This window comes from Heterodontus francisci, chromosome 6 (genome assembly GCF_036365525.1).
Source record: "Heterodontus francisci isolate sHetFra1 chromosome 6, sHetFra1.hap1, whole genome shotgun sequence".
Lineage (NCBI taxonomy): Eukaryota > Metazoa > Chordata > Chondrichthyes > Heterodontiformes > Heterodontidae > Heterodontus > Heterodontus francisci.
Genome location: NC_090376.1, coordinates 87,540,676 through 87,561,772, shown reverse-complemented (window position 1 = coordinate 87,561,772; position 21,097 = coordinate 87,540,676). Strand labels below are relative to the sequence as shown.

At 43.8% G+C, this 21,097-nt stretch overlaps 1 protein-coding gene across 6 annotated transcripts in view; it reads right to left on the bottom strand.

Moving 5' to 3' along the window:
- The window catches only part of cep295 (centrosomal protein 295), a 191,908-nt gene that overhangs the window by 141,211 nt on the left and 29,600 nt on the right, over positions 1–21,097 (bottom strand). For all 6 annotated transcript variants that reach the window (XM_068033994.1, XM_068033997.1, XM_068033998.1 and 3 more), the window contains one exon: positions 6,057–6,233. In XM_068033994.1, the coding sequence (XP_067890095.1) occupies positions 6,057–6,233 (177 nt within the window). The remainder of the gene's footprint in view (positions 1–6,056; positions 6,234–21,097) is intronic.

The window sequence follows — 21,097 nt, the reverse complement described above, 5'->3', positions numbered from 1 at the left end:
GCAGTGGTTATGGGGCTCTACGTTCAAATATTTGAGGCGAGATTCTGAACCAGGGACATACTGACGATAGGGGACCCATTGACTGTGTGGACAATGTACACGAGCGAGTGAGTGAGCGAGTGAGTGAGCGAGCGAGCGAAAGGGGAAAAAAAACTAAATATCGGCCTTGTTGGATTGAAACAAATGCTGAGAGAAAGGAAATCTCCAAACTTAAAATGGGTAGATACAAATACTCAATTATCCAATTGTACTAGCATTTCTTTTTGTGAAACAAAGAAACTGTCCAGGGGTGCTAGAGGAGGGCCATCTCGCAAAGTAATACTTTGTACCCGATATGGATTGTTTTATAATAATAAAAGCAAAATACTGCGGATGCTGGAAATCTGAAACAAAAACAAGAAATGCTGGATTCACTCAGCAGGTCTGGCAGCATCTGTGGAAAGAGAAGCAAAGTTAACGTTTCGGATCAGTGACCCTTCTTCGGAACCCATGGATTGTTTTATATTATTTTGAAATGTTGCTTGAGCATGTTAATCTAAGTTTTATTATAAAAGAAAGAAAGGAATCTGTTAATTGTGTATTAATTGTTTAATTATATGCAGGTGGCAGGTGATAATTAGGGTCTTACTTGAGCACTTATAAGCAGACACTGAGAGACTGGGGGAGGTTTTTTGGGTGAGGAGCTACTTGTTTGTAATCCTTTTCACTCTATACAATAAATGTAAAACTAAGTGAAGAGAGGCTCCAGCAATATCCCTCCACAAGAAGTTTTCTGGAATTTAAAAATGTTTTAGAAACAATCAGGGAAAAAAATGTCAACACTTACTTGTATAGGTTAGAGTCAATTAAGGATAGCCAGCATGGATATGTAAAAGGCAAAATCATGCTTGACTAATCCAATTGAATTTTTTGAAGTAATAGACAAGGTTGATGAAGGGAATACACTGGATATTGTTTAGAGGCTGAGTTTGCTGACAATGCTACCACTAGGTGGCACTGCAGTGGCACATGTGCAAATGCAGCCTGTGCCACTAAAGACTCACAATCTGTGACATCAGGCAGCTGCAGCTCAAAGAATCAAACAAAGGCAACCTAAACGCATGGCAGCACACAATGGCCGGAGGGAGCGTGCGAGCGGGCCGGGGAAGGGAGTGAGTGGCAGGGAAGCGGGCGGGCGGGGGGGAAAGAGAGGTAGGACAGCGCACCCGCCACCATGTCTTCGGCCCCACTCTCCCCGCTTCCCCCACCCCCGCGCTCTCCCTGCGTTACGCGATGACGTCATCGGCGCATGCGCCAACCAGTCCTGGCAATGCGGAACGCAGCGCATGCGCACAGAGTAGGAGCCAATGTGCACATACTGGCGCAGTCTGATGACATCAGCTGCATAGTCAATAATCACTGTTGTTTATATGAATTACAAGGATGAGCTTTTTTTTTTAAAAACTAAAACAGCAGGTGGTAGTGACCTGGAACTTGCTGCCCAAGGGTGGTGGAAGCAGAGATAATGACTTCAAAAGGAAACTGGATGGCCACTTGAAGGCAATAGAGTTGCAAGGCTACAGGATTGAGCAGAGGAGTGGAACCAACTGAATAGTTCCATGGAAAGCCAGCATTAGACTCGATGGACCGAATGGCCTCCTTCTGTGCATTAATGACTATGACTCTAAATTTAAACAGCTATAAGATAACAAAGAGCATCAATGCTATTACATTATGCAAGAACATTTGGTAATTGAGATAAAGAGATAGAGAGCAAGAGAAAACACCTGCTACACATACCATATACATAATGGCCCAGATTTTGCTTGAAGAAAAATGACATATGCTGTAACTAGTGTGCAAATCTGCCAGCAACTTGTTGCCGGAAGAGATACGACAGAGTTGTGAACAAGTTGCTGCCTGGTGTTCTACCCTTAGCTTTGTGAAAACAGCAGATCGCTCAAACTCTGATTTTCATGAAGTTGCTCCACTTATACATTAATTGCTCATTAAACACCACAGAATGTAGAGTCTAGTAATTAACAGTGCAAGTACACTTTAAATTGTGATAATTGTTAATCACTGCCAACCTCTCTTGTCAAGAAAGTGAACAATTAAAAGTGTCGAGTCTCATTCCTTCAGGTACTGAATCATTGGGAGATTTTTAAATGTCAAATTTCTTACTTTTCCTTTATCTCCTTCTCATTCTTAATCCAATTTTTCTTTCCCTATTTATTTCTCTCTACCCAATTTGACTAATTCACCCCAAGTCATTACCTCTTAATTTTTTTAAAACATATTGGTCAAAAGATATGCAGTTTCTCCCACTGTTCACCAAATCCCAGATGCCCCGTTTCCCTCTTTGCTCTTCCAGCAAATTTGTGCAAGAATTTTGAAAACTTAAACATGTACAAACAAGTATTGCTAACAGGGCATGCCACGAGATACTCTGCGCCATTAAAAGGAAAAAAGGAGGCCATTTAGCCCCTTGAGCCATTCAAAGAGATTAGGGCTGATCTGCTACCTAACTCCACATACCTGCCTTTGCCACATATCCCTTCAATACCTTTGGCTAACAAAAATGTGAATCTCATTTAAAATTTACAATTAATCTGGCATCAACTGCCATTTGCAGAAGACACTTCCAAACTTCTACCACCCTTTCCATGTAGAGGTGTTTCCTAGTTTTGCATCTGAAAGCTCTGGCTAAGGTTTGGCTGTACCCCCTAGACCTAGACTCCCCAACAAACAAAAATAGCTTCTATCTATGCTATCTGCTTGAAAATTTACATCAAATCACCCTTAATCTTCTGAATTCTAGGCAATACAACCTTAGTTTGTGTAATCTTGCCTCAAAATTTAACCCTTGGAGACCAGGTATCATTCGAGTAAATCTTTGCTGCACTCCCTCCAAGGCCAATATATCCTAAGTTGTGGTGCCCAGAACTACAGGAGACCAGGTGTGGTCTAACCAGAGCTTTGTATAGTTGAAACGAGTTCCGACCCCCATTGTATCCGAATCTTCCAAATATAAAGGCCAGCATTCCATTAGTGCTTGATTATTTTCTGATCCTGTTCATGGCTCTTTAACAAATTATGTACCTGGACTCCCCACCCCCAAGTCTCTTCAGACCTCCACCGTTTCTAGCTTCTCACCATTTAGTAAGAATACTGTTTTATCAATTTTAGACCTAAAGTAGACGACCTCACATTGTAACAAATGGACTTCAACGTAGGCAATGTTGCCCATTCACTTTAAATCGATACCTCTTTATAATTTTATGTTTCCATCTTAGTGCTTACAATGCCTCCTTCGTCACCAGCACATTTGGATGTGTGGCTTTCTATCTGATCAAATTTGTGAATAAATATGGTGAATTGTTGAGGCACCAGAGATCCTTGCAGAACACCACGAATCACATCCTGCCCATTATCCCTCCTCAGTCTCCTACCACTCAGCCAACTTCTTAGCCAGCTCAATAACTTTTCTTCAAAGTCATGAATTTGAACTTTAGCTAACAGTCTGTTAGGAGGAACTTTATCAAATGCCTCCTGGAAGTCCATACAAGTAACATCCATAGACATTCCCCTGTCCACTTTAGTCACCTCTTCAAAAAAATTTCAGGTCAGGCTCATCAGGCATGACTTACCATTACAAGTTCACGCTGGCTCTTCCCTGATCAGCTGAGAATTTTAAAAAAGGTGCTCAGTCAGCCTATCCTTAAATTATACATTCTAATAATTTCACGACAACAGACGTCTGGCCAGCTGGTCTATAATTCCTTGGTTTTCCCCTCGCTCACTTTTCTTAAATAAGAGTGACGTGTGCAATTTTCCAATCTAAAGGAACAATTCCAAAAAAAAAGAAAACCGTGCCGAAGATTATAGTTCGGGCATCTGTATTGTTCTCACCTACTTCCTCTAAAATCCTGGGATGAAAACTATCTGGTCCTGAGTATTTGTCACTCTTTAGTGCCATTATTTTCTTCATTGCTGTTATTTGCTTATGTTAACTTTCAATATTAATTTCCTTGATTTCCAGCAGGCTGGCCTCTTCCTTTCCAGTAAACATTGGTGCAAAGTAATTTATTCAACATGTCCCCTATTTCCTTATCTTCATTGACAATATAAATGATTAGTCATCAAGGGGCCCACATTGCTCTTAACAACCCATTTTTTTCCTAATTTGTAAAAATGGTGTTTATTTTCATATCCCTTGCAAGTTTCTTTTCATACTCCTTTTGCAGCTTTTATCTGTTTTGTCACCTTCTGCTATTCTTTATATATCTTTCACATTTGCTGGGATCTGTTCAATTTTATGCACTTTTCTATGCTTTTTCTTTTAGTTTTACTTTGTCCCTTACTTCTTTAGTCATCCAGAACCCCTTTTTTGCCAAGTAAAGCTCTTGCTCCTTAGGGGTATAAACTGGTTGTGTCATATCAAATCCTTTTATGAACACCTCCCACTGATCATCTTTCTTTTTACCCAAAGATTTGCCCAGTTTACTGTGGACAGTCTCTGCCTCATTGCATTGAAGTCAGTCTTGCCTAAAGCTAGAATCTTAGTAGCTTTTTCACATTTCTCCCTTTCAAACACTACATAGAGTTCAATTATGAATGCTATAAAATAAATATTCACACAGTTAGGGTGTTAACTAAATCTGGCTCACTACTCATTACTAAATCTAATATGGCCTGTCCTTTGTTGGTTCTAGGGCATATTGTTGCAGAAAACTACCCCAACACACTCACGAAATTCACTATTTTTCAGACATGTCCAATCTATTGGAAAGTTAAAATACCCCATTAAAATCACTGCTTTTGCTACACACTTGTCTAATATCTGCATTTATGCAATTTAACACTTCACAGCGGCTACTAGGGCCCTCTACCCATCTCCCACTGAATAGTTGTTCGATTTTGTTATTCTACCCATAAAGTCTCCTCCACCTCTTCCCACTCATTATATGTTCTTCTACGATCAAAGCTATGCCATCCTTAATCTCCAAGACAACTTCTCCCCCTCCACCATTTTACCTGAAGGCCTTATAGCCTGGTATATTTGGTTCCCAATCCTGACTATCTTGCAGCCATGTCTCAGTAATGGCTACTATATCATATTAATACTTTCTGATGGGACTCTGATCCTGGCCCAGTTCAGATAGAGCCCATCCCAATAGTTCAGGTCCTTCCTACTCCAATACTGGTCAGTGTTGCACAGAGCCCCTTTTTCCCCACACGACTCCTTCAGTCACATGCTCAACTCCCTATTCTGCTTATTCCTACACCAATTTGCATTGGCCCGGGTGATAATCTTTGAGGGACTGTCTTTTAATTTAGCTCCTCGTTCCTGGTACTATCCAAACTGGACCTCTTGACTACTATTCCCAATGTTGTTGATCCCAACATGGATTACAATGACTGGATACTCCCACTTCAGACTTCCTTTCAAGCCAGTTCAAGATGTCCTCAACCTGGCACCAGGCAGGCAACATACCACGTGGGCATCTTGATCCTGCTTACAAAAGGATGCTAACCCCCCTACAACTGCCACATTACAATTCTTCTCCTCCACCCACCAGTGAACAGCCTTGTGCCCCAAGGTGCTATGGTTTACATTCTGGCTGACCTTCAGTCTTTATCCTTATCCTCACAGATACAAGTACATTGCACCTTGGATAGAATCAGTTTCTGCAGACTCCCATTCTCTATCTCATCTGGGTTCCCCATACACTGTACACTATTGGTCACACTAACCCCATTCTGAACCTGATTCTCTCTGCAAGGTGCGTCTGAAGTCTACAACAAAGCATCCGGATGCTATTCCGCCTCCCTTATGCGCCAAGGGGGTTCTCCAACTCTCTCTAGTTCAAATGACGCTGAGATGGAGACATCTACTGCAGGTATTCACTTGAAACAGTCTCGCTCTCAAGACTGCAGTCCAGACACAAGACCTGCTCTGCTATATCTTAGTTTTGATTACATATATCTATATTGTTTCAAAATAGCTATTAGTTTGTCTGATCCAAATATACAACATTACACAGATAATATTCATATTTCATGGATTCTGGTACCTTGGGTTTTGCCAACGTGCAGTAATGCCAGCTCTTCCTGGCAGCCCTCTGCATATTGCTCCTTCTTTTGAAATCCCTCCAGCTCTACAGAAAGATCTAAATCTTCATCTTGCGTCCCAACAGAAGGCACTGGTAAAGGCTCAGGCTCAAGTCGCAATATCAGATCACCTCTGATCTCTTGGGTTGGGGTTGGGGTGGAAAAAGAAATGATTACAAAGACCATTAGTAACCAGACACCAAATTATTAGCACTTTCACTTGCGGTCAGCACTCAATGGATACAAGGCTTAGACATGATGGATATGACATCTCTTGCATATGAAGGAAAGTACTTGAACTACTTAAAAAAAAAGTGTTGCAGTGGAATATCAAAACCAAAAGATCCTTATGGTTAAAAACCATGGACTTGCAGTTATCACTAAAACATCTGCAAAATTTTTGACGAGCAAACAGAACACATCGAAAAAATAGGCCTACATATAAAAAGGTGAATAGAAAAGATTCGAGAATTTGTAATCTCATCTACAAATACAATCCATAATTTCTCCCTAAATAACCTTGAACACATGTAACACAATTAAAAACTGAAACTATTTCACATCAATTACATCCCATGTAACTGGGCAAAATGAAGTGTGGGGTGCAATTTTATTGGCCCTGCAAGAGAGGCTTTAGTGGTGGGCTGGGTGACTTAATTAGGTGAGAGTCGTTTTATTTGGACAGGAGTTTTTTTTTCCCAATTGCAATTAAGTCAGCGGCATGTTTGTGGCAGTCTGGGGCTTCCCCGGCACAGTGGCGGATTGCAGCTTTGCATTCATTTCCATACACGAATACTCATTCCCCTACATTTAGTTCAAATTAAGTCCTATCTGCCAGATTAAATTAGCGAGAGGTATTCCTATGCCACCCGGCTCACATTAGTTTAAACATGGCATGCAGTTGGCTTTCAGCAGTTGTGTCTGAGGTCAGTGGTTTAAAGTCTTGAACTCATCGGCTCAGGGAAGGCCAATGTTGGAATGGATGTTTGGCTCCAGGCTCACCAGCAGCAAGGGCAATTCTTCTCAGGTAATGGTGGGGAAGGAATGGAGGTCAGGTGCACAGAGGAGCAGGGGAGGTCAGTCAGGCAGAGACCAGGGTTTGTAGTGGCTGATTTTGATGAGGCTGGCTGTGTGCAGTTGCAGGGGGTGGTGGGTTGATGTGTTCCTGTCAGACAACTGATGGTCTGAGGGGCCTAAAAAAGAGGGAGAATTGCTATTGACGTCAGAGTCTTGTGTCTACATCAGGGTACTGACTGGCAGAAGGTACAGTCACAGGGGCAACTGTATATGGTGGTGGCGGGGGGGGGGGGGGGGTGGTTCTATGGTAATGGGGTGGTGAAGGGTGAAGGTTAAGTTGGGTGGGTCAAGGGGAAGTTGAGCAAACTTGCCTGGTATCGTAGATGCAACATTTTCTGGAAGAATAATGAAACTACATGTGCAATCAAGGAATGCAAGTCGATTGGGAGGAGACAAATGATGGTGGGTGGGATCTCCTGCTGCATGCAAATGCAGCCACAGAAGAGATCTGTTCATGACTTCTATGGTTCTGCTGAATGGCAGAAGGAGGACGGTTTTACAACAATTGAAAAGCTGCAAAGATGTGGGTCTCATACATACGAAAAATTGCAGAGGCAGAGACGGAGGAGGGATTTTAGCGATCAACGGAACAGCAGGCAGTACAAGAGGGTCAGGCTGCTCAGAGTGAAGCCATCTAGGAAATGCATCATCAAAGACAGGCTCTGGCTCGTCATTACATCCTCAGGATAAAGGACACATTACCTTCAGATGTCAGACAGAATGCTAGAAGCATGAGGCCGACACTTGTAAATGGCGACAGTAATGTGTACGGTCCTTCAGCATTGCCTGCAGCTGCTCGTTTTCATTGGGAACCTCATGCCATTTACCCTCAAGTTTACTATTGCACAGAATTTCTTTGCTACCAGGGATCAACAGGCAACATATGCGGCATCTCAGTCTGTGACCCATAGGTGCATCAAGAAGTGACCAATGCCCTGCTCAGTTGTGCCAATGATTTCATCCACTTCCCTGTAGTAGAGGACAGCCAGGCAGAAAAGGTCTACACCCTTCAGCTACAATCACTAGTTTCCATACAGTTCAGAGGTAATCGAGTGCACTCATGTGGCCATTAGAGCTTAGTGGCAACAGCCTGCAGCATTTGGCAATCACAAAGGTTTCCACTGTTTGAACATACAACTGGTTTGCGACCACAAGAAAAGAATCATGCATGTTTGCGTGCAATTCCCAGGGTGGTATCACTATTCATATACTTTGCATAATTCAGAGCTAAGAGAAAATTTTGATGAGACAGCAGAATTTGATGGCTGCATTCTGCGTGACCAGGGCTACCCCCTTTGGGCATGGTTAATGACACTAGTGTAGCATCCTCAAAGGACAGCTGAAGATTGATACAATGCTGCTCAGTCATCTACCAGAGTTATCAAGTAAACCACTGCCATTTTGAAAATGCAATTCCATTGCCTTGAACTGTTTGGAGGGGTTCCCGAGTATGTGGCACAGAGTGTCTCCCAATTAATTGTTCTCTGCTGTGCATTGCACAGCCTGGCAATTAGAAGTGTTCACAATTTGCATGCAGCACAATAGGAGGCACAGCACTCATCTTCAAATGAGGATGACAATGTACAGCAGGAGGAGGACAGCAATGAAAAATATGCCATTACGGATATAAGCGCTATGGAGAGATGTGCAAAGGACATCAGAGAGAACCTCATTAACGTTTCAGCCAATAGTGAATCATGTAATGACGTTTATTTGGATGGACTGAAAAGAACTTGCACACATTGACATAGGCCTCTGTTCTGATTTATAGCTGCAATGTAAAAAGGCTCTCATGACAGCATCAAGTTAACCTGCGTTGGAGCGGTGTCTAACAGCCTGTCTGAATTCACCTTTATTGAAAGGGACATGTGTCTCCTACCTTAATGCTGAGAGCCTCACACTGAGGAGGCTGCAATTTTGCAGCACTTCGATATGAGAGGCATATCTTGTTGTTTAAGGGCAATGAGAGACCTGCAACAGCACCTATACAACTAATGTAAGGGAGTGATCACAGAACTGAAAGTAGAAGGCATGTTGGTAAAGAACTGAGCGACAAATGTTGAAGCAGAAAATAGCCATTATTGCAGACTGAAGGCTACAATGTGACAATATTGAAAATGCTGATCCCTTTAATTAAACAGGACTTATTTCAGTGTTTATAGAGGGCAGGTGATGCTCATTATAGTTTTGTATTTAAGGGGTGGGTTTTTGCCCAGTTGGGGAGTTGCCTCTGGACACAGTTAGTCCAGAAGGAAAGAGTGGAAACTGATGTTTGGACTGCACTATGAATTGCCAATAAAACAGTTGTGGATCAGAGAATGTCATTTGCTTCCTCATTTTGGTGACTGAACATCTGCCTGTTTAACACAATGGACTCTTCATAAATCCTTTGCAAGCATTAATGGGTGCCAGACATAGGCCTGTAAACTAACTGTACCTTCTCATCTAGAACTAATGGAATGAATGACTTCGGAGATTGCATCAAAAATTAAAGCTAATAAATATTTGTAGCGTTCCTTCCGTTTGTGCTGTACAATTCCATTATGTACAATATTTACATGACCTGTACCACCCTAGTGCTCATAAAATGTTTAGTTTTTCTTTTCCTACCGCTATGTCTAGGTGCAACCCCGATATTAGCAGCTAAGGTGAGGTAGTCTGCTCAGTGCACTACACTGTTGCTGTGGATGACCATGACAGGCGTCCTCTGGAGGTACAGGGCCTTGATGACTCCATCCTACCGGGGGTCTGCAGCTCTGGTGCTCAAGTACCCCATCTTGTGTTCACTTGCCAGAGGTAAGGAAGTGAATGTTCGGGGTGGGGTGAAAGGACGAGATGCCACTTACCCTGGGGTGTCCTGAGAGGAAGGCCCCGTGACAGCTAGCACGCACCCCTCCTCCATCTGGGTGCATGATGGCACCTGCCCGTCTCCCTAAGCAGAAGGAGCATCTGTAGGGAGGCCCAATTTCCTCGTCCATCTCTCGCTTAGACTGCTGCATGGAGCCCATGAATAAAAAGATGTACAGGTCAGACCGCATATGACTTGAGTGCTCAACCAGACTTGCCACAGACCTCACCAAACTCTTGACTGAGGAAGCCATACACTCATATGCCTGGGACATGGTAAAACATCACGGCTTGCATAGACTCCATGGCAGATGCAAAGCCATGCATGACCTTGGGCATCTCAGACATATATTCCACATGGCATTACTGCAAATCCAGAAGACTTCTTGTAGCAAGAGAGGATCATGAGCATGGGGCTGAGCAGGGGCCTGGTTCCCAACAGCCCTCCAATTCTCAGAGGACCCAGCTGGCACATGCTCCCTCAGCTGCTGGGACGTATCTGTCATGCCCACCAAATTGTGACCCTGCTTCTAATCCTAAACCCCACTGCCCATGTGGATGTATCTGCACTGGTAGAGCTGGAAGAGGCAGGTGACGGGCCACACTCTGGGGCATTGGCTTCATCTTCCTCCCCAGAGGAGGATTGTGGGCCCTCATGTCAGTCAGTCGGCAGCGGAGACACAAAAAGAGGAACATTCAGCATAAGTTCGACATGAATGTGAAATTTTCAGTCATGTTCCTGTTGTGTTCATATATGGCTGCCAGACTACACTGAACACTTCACCCTTAAGCCTTGAGGATCCTGCCTCGTCATCAGCCACACATTTCACTCCTTCCTCCTCCACTGCTGAAAGGGCTCTAATATCAGACATTCCACCCATCTTTGCCTGCTCCCGCTAGTTATGGGTGCATTTATTATACTGGATATAGTGCAGATTTAAATGACATGTCAAACAATGCATAACACATTGGATACTTGCATCAACATCAAGCAGTCTGGAGTGGCTTTCACACCAATCGCTCCAACCACATGCAAAAGCCAGATGTCAGGATTCTGCAATTGATTTGGTGTCTGTCACCAAGGCTGATCAGGCATTCTAATGCATGTCTTGCCTGCCCACTGTCAAACAGACCTGGAGCCAAGCTGACAGAATTAATTGAGCTTTGGTGAAAGCACTTACCCATGTCAATCTGAGCAGTCATTTAGACATTTGTGGCACTGCACCAATGTACATCATCATGCCACTCCATGGTTCGACACTTCCTCCACCACCTCCATCCAGGCAGGAGAGCTTTCTGATGCAATCGACAGGGAAGAGGACCTCCCGCCTTGCCTGGACAGCCTGGAGAAGAACGTGCAGGGAGGCATCACTGAACCATGGAGCTGGATGCTGCCTGTGCCCAACATCTGTGCAGGGAGTGGTGGTAAAGGTGAGAAAGGAGAATTCAGAGACTAGCGAAGGCTGATCTTTGAAGCTTGCAACATAAACATTTACTGTGTACAGTTCTGGTCACCACACTATAGGAAGGATGTGATTGCACTGCAGAGGGTGCAGAGGAGATTCACTGGGATGTTGCCTGGGCTGGAGCATTTCAGCTATGAAGAGAGACTGGCTAGGCGAGGATTGTTTTCCTTAGAGCAGAGAAGGCTGGGGGTGGGGGGGGGGACCTGATTGAGGTGCACAAAATTATGAGGGGCATTGATAGGGTAGATGGGAAGAAACTTTTTCCCTTAGCGGAGGTCAATAACCAGGGGGCATAGATTTAAGGTAAGGGTCAGGAGGTTTAGAGGGGATTGGCTGAAATATTTTCTCAGCTAGAGGGTGGTTGGAATCTGGAACACACTGCCTGAAGGGGTGTTAGAGGCAGGTACCCTCAACATTTAAAAAATAATTAGATGAGCACTTGAAACGCCATAGCATACAATGTTACGGGCCAAGTGCTGGAAAATGGGATTAGGATAGGTGCTTGCTGGCCGGCACGGATACGATGGGCCGAAGGGCCTGTTTCTGTGCTGTATAACTATGACTATTTCTAGATGTGTGCATCATGGTGCCTCGGAGTGTGACAGCAGCATCCACCAATGAAAGTCTGTCCCCGCCACATGACTGCACGTTGCTCCGTGCCCACGACGCAACTTGAATTTGTATGTAAAATTGTGCACAAAAGCGCAAATGCTGACCACTTCTGCTGTCGGAAACACCGGTGAACTCAAAATCCTGAGTTTGATGTCTCCAGATTATGTAACTGTTATGCTGTGTTCCAAAGAGGACGTTGGACAGCAGCAGTAGCTTCCTTAACAAATACTGAAAAATAGTTCATATGATCTCATATCGGATATCTCAGAAGGTTCCATCACAATGTAGTCTATGAAACAGTTATCAGAACTCCAGTGGCACAAAAGCTTATTTTGTAGCGAAGAATCACGTTCACACCAGTATGAATTTTAAAAATTTCATACCATCACCTTTAACCAGACTTCGCACTACTGAAATCAATAACTCAAGGAAAGTAACAGATATTTTGATAATTCTCCATCATAAATTGGCAGGGATGGGGGCAGGGAAATTTTGCCTGCCAGTTCCAGACAGATAGTGGGGCCCGTAAAATCCTGGCCTGAGGCAGGGGGTGCACAGGCGATGGGGTAGAGCACCCGTTGCCTCCCCGTTACCCAGCGATCTTCCTGGGGGTGGGGTAGATCAACAACAGCCTTCTCACCCAGGAGGTCAACTGAGGCCCTTAAGTGGCCTACTATTAACAACCAATTAAGGCCTCTTCCCGCTGCGATCTTACCAGCAGCAGGGGAACCTCCTCCGTGGGGAATTTGTAGCCCACGAAGGGCCTCCACCAGGGCCAACTTAACCCCCCCACCCCCAGACTGAACTTTAATGGCTTTAAAAGAGACAGGGATCCTGCCTCCTAAAACTCTGAATCAAAAAGACAAGAAAATCGCTCTTGGGGGAAGGGCAGGAAAAGTTGGAGGCAGGGATCCCCCTGCCTTTTCAGCCCAGCACTGGGAGCCTTGTCTCCAGCACAAAATCCAGCCCATAGAGTTATTTATGGTACAGGAGCCCATTAGCCCCATCAAACCCATGCCAGCTCTCCATGAACTATTCAGTCTGTCCCACTCCCTTATTCGATCCCTATAACCCTACAAATTTAAATTCCTTCAAGTGCCATCCAATTTCCTTTTGAAGTCATTGTCTCCACTTCCACCACCTCGTGGACAGTGATTTCTAGGTCATTACCACCCACTGTGTAAAAAAGTTCTACCTCATATTCCCTTGAATCTCTTGGTCAACATCTTCAATCTGTGTCCCTTAGTCTTTGCACCATTAGTTAATGGGAACAGTTTTTCCTGGTCTAACTTATCCAAGCCCATTATAAACTTGTACAGTTTTATTAAATCTCCCCTCAATCTCCTTGTTCCAAGGAGACCACCAGCAGTTCTTCCAACCTAATCTTGTAACTAAAATCTCTGGACTCATTCTGTCATTATACTAATAAATAAATATTCATGGGGTGAGAATAATTGCATGAAAAAAATGTCTAGCAAAAGAGAGAGACATACTAGTGTTCCAAACAATCTTGTGTTGCCATTATCACAGAAAGGCAATGCGAACATTTGGTGGGCTTCGAACAGGTAGTGGGCAATGCAATCGCACTTGCTTAATATTTCTGGTGAAAGGTCCAAGCAGTTTAATGTCAGACCTTAATTGCATGGAATTTTCAAGCTGCATGGACTGAACTAGTACTCATAGGCAGTTCATGTTTGGGATGGGGTTGGCAGGAAATCCAATGACTCAATGAGGATTAATTTCAATGCAATGAGAAGGGATCTAGCCAGGGTAGAATGGAACCAAAGACTGACCGGAAGAACTGTATTGGAACAATGGATTATCTTGAAAGAAGAGATGCTTCAGGTACAGGCCAGGAACATTCCAAGAGGCAAAAGGTAAGGGAACCGAGATTAGGGCTCTTTGGTTGATGAGGGAGATAGAGATGTTGAAACAAAAAAGGATATATGATGTAAAAACAAGAAATGCTGGAACCACTCAGCAGGTCTGGCAGCATCTGTGGAAAGAGAAGCAGAGTTAACGTTTCGAGTCAGTGACCCTTCTTCGGAACTGACAAATATTAGAAAAGTCACAGGTTATAAGCAAGTGAGGTGGGGGTGGGGCAAGAGATAACAAAGGAGAAGGTGTAGATTGGACAAGGCCACACAGCTGACCAAAAGGTCATGGAGCAAAGGCAAACAATATGCTAATGGTGTGTTGAAAGACAAAAAACATTAGTACAGATTAGGTGTTAACGGACTGAAGATTGAACAGCAGCAAGTGCAAACCTGAAAAAAAAGTGGGTAAGCAAACTGGACAAACTAAGATGAAATGAAATAAATGCAAAAAAAAAAGATTGTAGAAAATGTAAAACAGAAAAAAAAAGAAAAAATAACTAAAAATGAAAGTAAAATGGGAGGCTGTCATGCTCTGAAATTATTGAACTCAATGTTCAGTCCGGCAGGCTGTAGTGTGCCTAATCGGTAGATGAGATGCTGTTCCTCGAGCTTGCGTTGATGTTCACTGGAACACTGCAGCAATCCCAGGACAGATGTAAGCATGAGAGCAGGGGGGAGTGTTGAAATGGCAAGCAACCGGAAGCTCAGGGTCCTGCTTGCGGACTGAGCGGAGATGTTCCGCAAAGCGGTCACCCAGTCTGCGCTTGGTCTCCCCAATGTAGAGGAGACCACATTGTGAGCAGCAAATACAGTATACTACATTGAAAGAAGTACAAGTAAATCGCTGCTTCACCTGAAAGGAGTGTTTGGGGCCTGGGATAGTGAGGAGAGAGGAGGTAAACGGGCAGGTATTACACCTCCTGCGATTGCAGGGGAAGGTGCCACGGGACGGGGACGAGGTGGTGGGGGGTAATGGAGGAGTGGACCAGGGTGTCATGGAGGGAACGTTCCCTTCAGAATGCTGACAGGGGAAGGGAGGGGAAGATGTGACTGGTAGTGGCATCACGCTGGAGGTGGCGGAAATGGCGGAGGATGATCCTTTGGATATGGAGGCTGATGGGGTGGAAAGTGAGGACAAGGGGAACCCTGTCACGGTTCTGGGAGGGAGGGGAAGGGGTGAGGGTAGAGGTGCGGGAAATGGGCCGGACACGGTTGAGGGCCCTGTCAACTACAGTGGGGGGAAATCCTCGGTTGAGGATTTATGATGCGTGTCAGGGTGAACGCCCAAGTGAGAGCCAGGCCATAAACAATAAATTGGGAGGGGAGGTAGAGGAAAATTAGACTGACAAAACAAGAATATGAAAACAGAATGGCAGTCAACATAAAGAACCCAAAGATCTTCTAATGGCATGTAAATAGTAAGCGAGTAGTAAGAGAAGTGGGGCCTATTAGGGACAGAGAGGCTAATATGCTTAAACGAGTACTTTGCATCAGTGTTCACTAAGGAAATGCAGGCTGACAAAATATCAGTAGAAGCAGAGAGCAGAGACAATGGATAGGATAAAACATGTTGAGTTGTTGGTGGAGTGCGGGGGGGGGGAAAAAGGGGGTGCGTGCGTGCAGGGTAAACTAAAAAAAAAAAAGATTGGCTATGCTTCGGCTAGATACGTCAACTGGTCCGGATGGCTTGGATCCCAGGTTGCTCAAGGAAGTGGGGACCGAGATAGCACAGAAACATTGAAAATAGGAGCAGAGGCGGCCATTCGGTCCTTTGGGCCAGCTCCGCCATTGAAAAACAAAATCATGGCTGATCGTCTAATTCAGTACCCTGTTCCCTCTTTCTCGCCATATCCCTTGGGCATTGAGAAATATATCTATCTTGAATATATTTAATGACTTGGCCTCAACTGCCTTCTGCGGTCGAAAATTCCACAGGTTCACCACCCACTGAGTGAAGATATTTCTCCTAATCTCGGTTCTAAATGGCCTACCCCGTCTCAAGACTGCGACCCCCGGTTCTGGACTTCCCAGCCATCGGGAACACACTCTCTGCATCTAGCCTGTCTAGTCCTGTTAGAATTTTATAGGTTTCTATGAGATCCCCACTCATTCTTGTAAACTGTAGTGAATATAGGCCTAGTCGACCCAATCTCTCCACATACATCAATCCTGCATCCCAGGAATCAGCCGAGTAAATCTTTTGTACTCCCTCCATGGCAAAAACATCCTTCCTCAGATAAGGAGGCCAAAACTGCACACAATACTCCAGATGTGGTCTCACCAAAGGGCTGTATAACTGCAGTAAGACATCCTTGCTCTGTACTCAAATCCTCTTGCAATGAAGGCCAACATGCCATTTGCCTTTTTAACTGCTTGCTGCACCTGAATGCAGGCTTTCAGCAACTGGTGTACAAGGACACCTGGGTCTCGTTGCAACTCCCCCTTTCCCAATCTATCACCATTCAGATAATAATCTGCCTTTCTGTTTTACAACCAAAGTGGATAACCTCACATTTATCCACATTATACTGCATCTGCCATGCATTTGCCCACTCACCCAACTTGTCCAAATCACATTAGAGCCTCTTTGCATACTCCACAGCTTACATTCCCCCCCGCCCCCCACAGCTTTGTGTCGTCTGCAAACTTGGAAAGGTTTCATTTAGTTCCCTCACCCAAATCATTAATATATATTGTGAATAGCTGGGGCCTAAGCACTGATCCCTGCAGTACCCCACTAGTCACTGCCTGCCACCTGGAAAAATACACCTTTACTCCTACTCTCTGTTTCCTGTCTGTCAATCAATTCTCAATCCATGCCAGTATATTACCCCAATCCCATGTATTTTAATTTTCCACACTAACCTCTTATGTGGGACCTTATCAAAAGCCTTCTGAAAATCCAAATACACCACATCCACTGGTTCTCCCTTATTTATTCTACTAGTTACATCCTCAAAAAACTCCAGTAGATTTGTTAAGCAAGATTTCCCTTTCGTAAACCTATGCTGACTTTGCCCAATGCCGTTTATGCTTTCCAGGTGTTCTGCTATCTTTTATAATAGACTCTAGCATTTTCCCCACCACTGATGTAAGACTAACTGGTCTTTAATTCCCTGGTTTTCTCACCCACCTTTTTTTAAATAGTGGGGTGACATTTGCCACCCTCCAATCTGTGGGAACTGCTCCAGAGTCTATAGAATTTTGGAAGATGACCACCAATGCATCCATTATTTCCAGGGCCACTTCCTTTAGTACTCTGGGATGTAGATTAGCAGGCCCTGGGGATTTGTCAGCCTTTAACCCCATTAATTTCCCTAGCACTATTTTTTTCTACTAATACGGATTTCCTTCAGTTCCTCCCTCTCATTAGACCCTTGGTTCCCTACCATTTCTGGGAGCTTATTTGTGTCCTCCTTTGTGAAGGCAGAACCAAAGTATGTGTTTAATTGTTCTGCCATTTATTTGTTCCCCATTATAATTTCCCCCGTTTCTGACTGTAAGGGACCTACATTTGTCTTCAGTAAATCTTTTTCTCTTCACATTTTTATAGAAGCTTTTATGTTCCCCACAAGTTTACTCTCATACTCTATTTTCCCTCACTTATTCAACCTCTGTCCTCCTTTGCCAAATTCTAAACTGCTTCCAATCCTCAGACTTGTTGCTTTTTCTGGCAATTTTATATGCCTCCTGTTTGGACCCAATACTATCCCTAATTTCTTTTGTAAGCCACAGTTGAGCCACCTTTCCAGTTTTATTTTTGCGCCAGACAGGAATGAGTAATTGTTGTAATTCATGCATGTGTTCTTCAAATATTATCCATTGCCTATCCACTATCAACCCTTCTAGTAAAGTTCCCCAATCTACCAGAGCTAACTCGCGCTTCATACCTTCGTAGTTTCCTTGATTTAGATTCAGGACCCCAGTTTCGGATTCAACTACTTCACTCTCCATCTTCATAAAGAATTCTATCATGTTATGGCCACTCCTCCCAAAGGGACCCCGCACAACAAGACTGTTAATTAATCCTTTCTCACTGCACAATACCCAGTCTAGGATAGCCTGTTCTCTAGTTGGTTCATAGAAACAGAAAATAGGAGAAGTAGGCCATTCGGCCCTTCAAACCTGCTCCTCCATTCATTATGATCATGGCTGACATTCCAACTCAGTAGCCAGTTCCGGCTTTCGCCCCATACCCTTTGATCCCTTTCAACCCAAGAGCTATATCTAACTCCTCCTTGAAAACAAAACGTTTTGGCCTCAACTGCTTTCTGTGTTAGCGAATTCCACAGGCTCACCACTCTCCGGGTGAAGAAATTTCTCCTCATCTCAGTCCTGAAAGGTTTACCCCATATCCTTAAGCTATGACCCCTGGTTCTGGACTCCCCCACCATCGGGAACATCCTTCCTGCATCTACCCTGTCAAGTCCTGTTAGAATTTTATAGGTTTCTATGAGATCCCCCCCCTCACCCTTCAGAACTCCAGCGAATATTGTCCTAACCGACTCAATCTCTCCTCATAAGTCAATCCCACCATCCCAAGAATCAGTCTGATAAACCTTCGCTGCACTTCCTCTACAGCAAGAACATCCTTCCTCAGATAAGGAGACCAAAACTGCACACAATATTCCAGGTGTGGCCTCACCAAGTCCCTGTAGAATTGCAGCAAGACATCCCTGCTCCTGTACTCGAATCCTCTCGCTATGAAGGCCAACATACCATTTGCCTTTTTTACTGCCTGTTGCACCTGCATGCTTACCTTCAGTGACTGGTGTACGAGAACACCCAGGTCTCGCTGCATATTCCCCTCTCTGTTTATAGCCAGATAATAATCTGCCTCCCTGTTTTTGCTACCAAAGTGGATAACCTCACATTTATCCACATTATACTGCATCAGTCATGCACCAGCCCACTCACTCAACTTGTCCAAATCACCCTGAAGCCCTCTGATTCCTCCTCACAATTCACCCTCACCCAGTTTTGTGTCATCTGCAAATGGAGATATTACATTTAGTTCTCTCATCTAAATCATTAATATATATTGTGAATAGCTGGGGCCCTAGCACCGATCCCTGCAGTACTCCACTAGTCACTGCCTGCCATTCGGAAAAAGACCCATTTATCCCTACTCTTTGTTTCCTGTCTGCCAACCAATTTTCTATCCATCGCAATACACTACCCCCAATCCCATGCATTTTAATTTTACATGCTAATCTCTTATGTGGGACTTTGTCGAAAGCCTTCTGAAAGTCCAAATAAACCACATCCACTGGCTCCCCCTCATCAACTCTACTAGTTACATCCTCGAAGAATTCTAGTAGATTTGTCAAGCATAATTTCCCTTTCATAAATCCATGCTGACTCTGCCTGATTCTACCACTGTTCTCCAAGTGCTCTGCTATAAAATCTTTGATAATGGACTCCTGAATTTTCCCCACTACCGACATCAGGCTGACTGGTCTATAATTCCCTGCTTTCTCTCTACCTCCCTTTTTAAATAGTGGGGTTACATTAGCTACCCTCCAATCTGTAGGAACTGTTCCAGAGTCTATAGAATCTTGGAAGATGACCACCAAAGCATCCACTATTTCTCAGGCCACTTCCTTAAGTACTCTGGGATGCAGACCATCAGGCCCTGGGGATTTATTGGCCTTCAATCCCATCAATTTCCCCAACACCATTTCTCTACTAATTTCTTTCAGTTCCTCTCTCACTAAGCCCTGTGTTCCCCAAGATTTCTGGTATGATATTTGTGTCCTCCTTTGTGAAGACAGAACCAAAGTATGCATTTAGTTGGTCAGCCATTTCTTTATTCCCCATAATAAATTCCCCTGTTTGACTGTAAGGGACCTACATTTGTCTTCATCAATCATCTTCTCTTCACATACCTATAGAAACCTTTACAGTCAGTTCTTATGTTCCCCGCAAGCTTGCTTTTGTACTCTAGTTGTCTTGTCTTGATAGATAGCCCTGCATCTTATTTCACTTAACAAAAAATGTCCTTTATGGCAGTGTTGTCCAATAGGATTTTGATGCGCAAACATGTGACCTGCTTGCCACATGATACAGAAAATATATGCATATTAAGAAAAAAAAGTGTGCAACCTTGTGAAAATAGGTTTAATGCTTTAAACAGTCAGCAATCAAGACCAATACATTCATTGCCAGAGCCAGAACAACTTCAAAAAGGGTTTTGTAATCCAATTCTTCCAAAGCAAGCCTGCTGTATGCATTCTCAAAAGGGTGGTGATAATCCGTTAACTGAAGTTTTCTGTTTGACAGTATGCTCTAGGGTTTTTTTTTAAAAAAGCAAGTTTCTTCAAGAGTAAACTGTCTATTTTATCAGAATTGATATTAGGAGACATTGGGGAGGGAAAAAGAATCAACAAATCTTTATGTATTGGCTTCTGCGCTGACTCTTGACTTGCTTACACTTTGTTGCCTGCCATTTCCAAATACAACATCTGGCCATTTAATAGACCTTTGGCTCTTAGCCAACTTCCTGTAATCTCTCCTTTTACATCAATAGTGCCCCATTCCTTCCAATCACTCGTTTCACAGGTCTATTAAGATGAAGGCTGAAAACATTTGGATGCTGCTGCACTGCCCCAGCTTGCCAAAAATTGCACAGTTCAACCCTCATTGGCAGCCATGCAGTGCTGTCCTTTGCTTACACATCGCAACTATTTCGTGAAACCCAACTAGCAGGTAAACAGAACCAAGTTCTTCAGTTAGCATCTCCTGCGTCATTAGATTCCCAGAGAAAGTTGAGACCGCCGTCCTTCCAAAAGCTGGTCATGCTTTCACAGCACTTCAGAGCGATCTAAACTTATCATTTTGATTGACTATTTTTCTGTTTCGTTCAGCCAGTGCCCCTTCAGCTTCCAGGTAACTAGAAACCAGACAACTGAACTATATTCTGATAAACAGGTCACAGTCTGACAGATATGTGACTAACGTATGTGTAACAGCAATGTGGTTAATTCTTCCTTGCTCAATTAGGGACAGATGACACATAGCAGTCTAGCAAGTGACACCCATACTCATACCCACCGCTACAACTTTAACAACTCAGTATTGTGTGGGTCTAAAAAGGAATAGAAATTAGAGGCATGTGGCCAATCC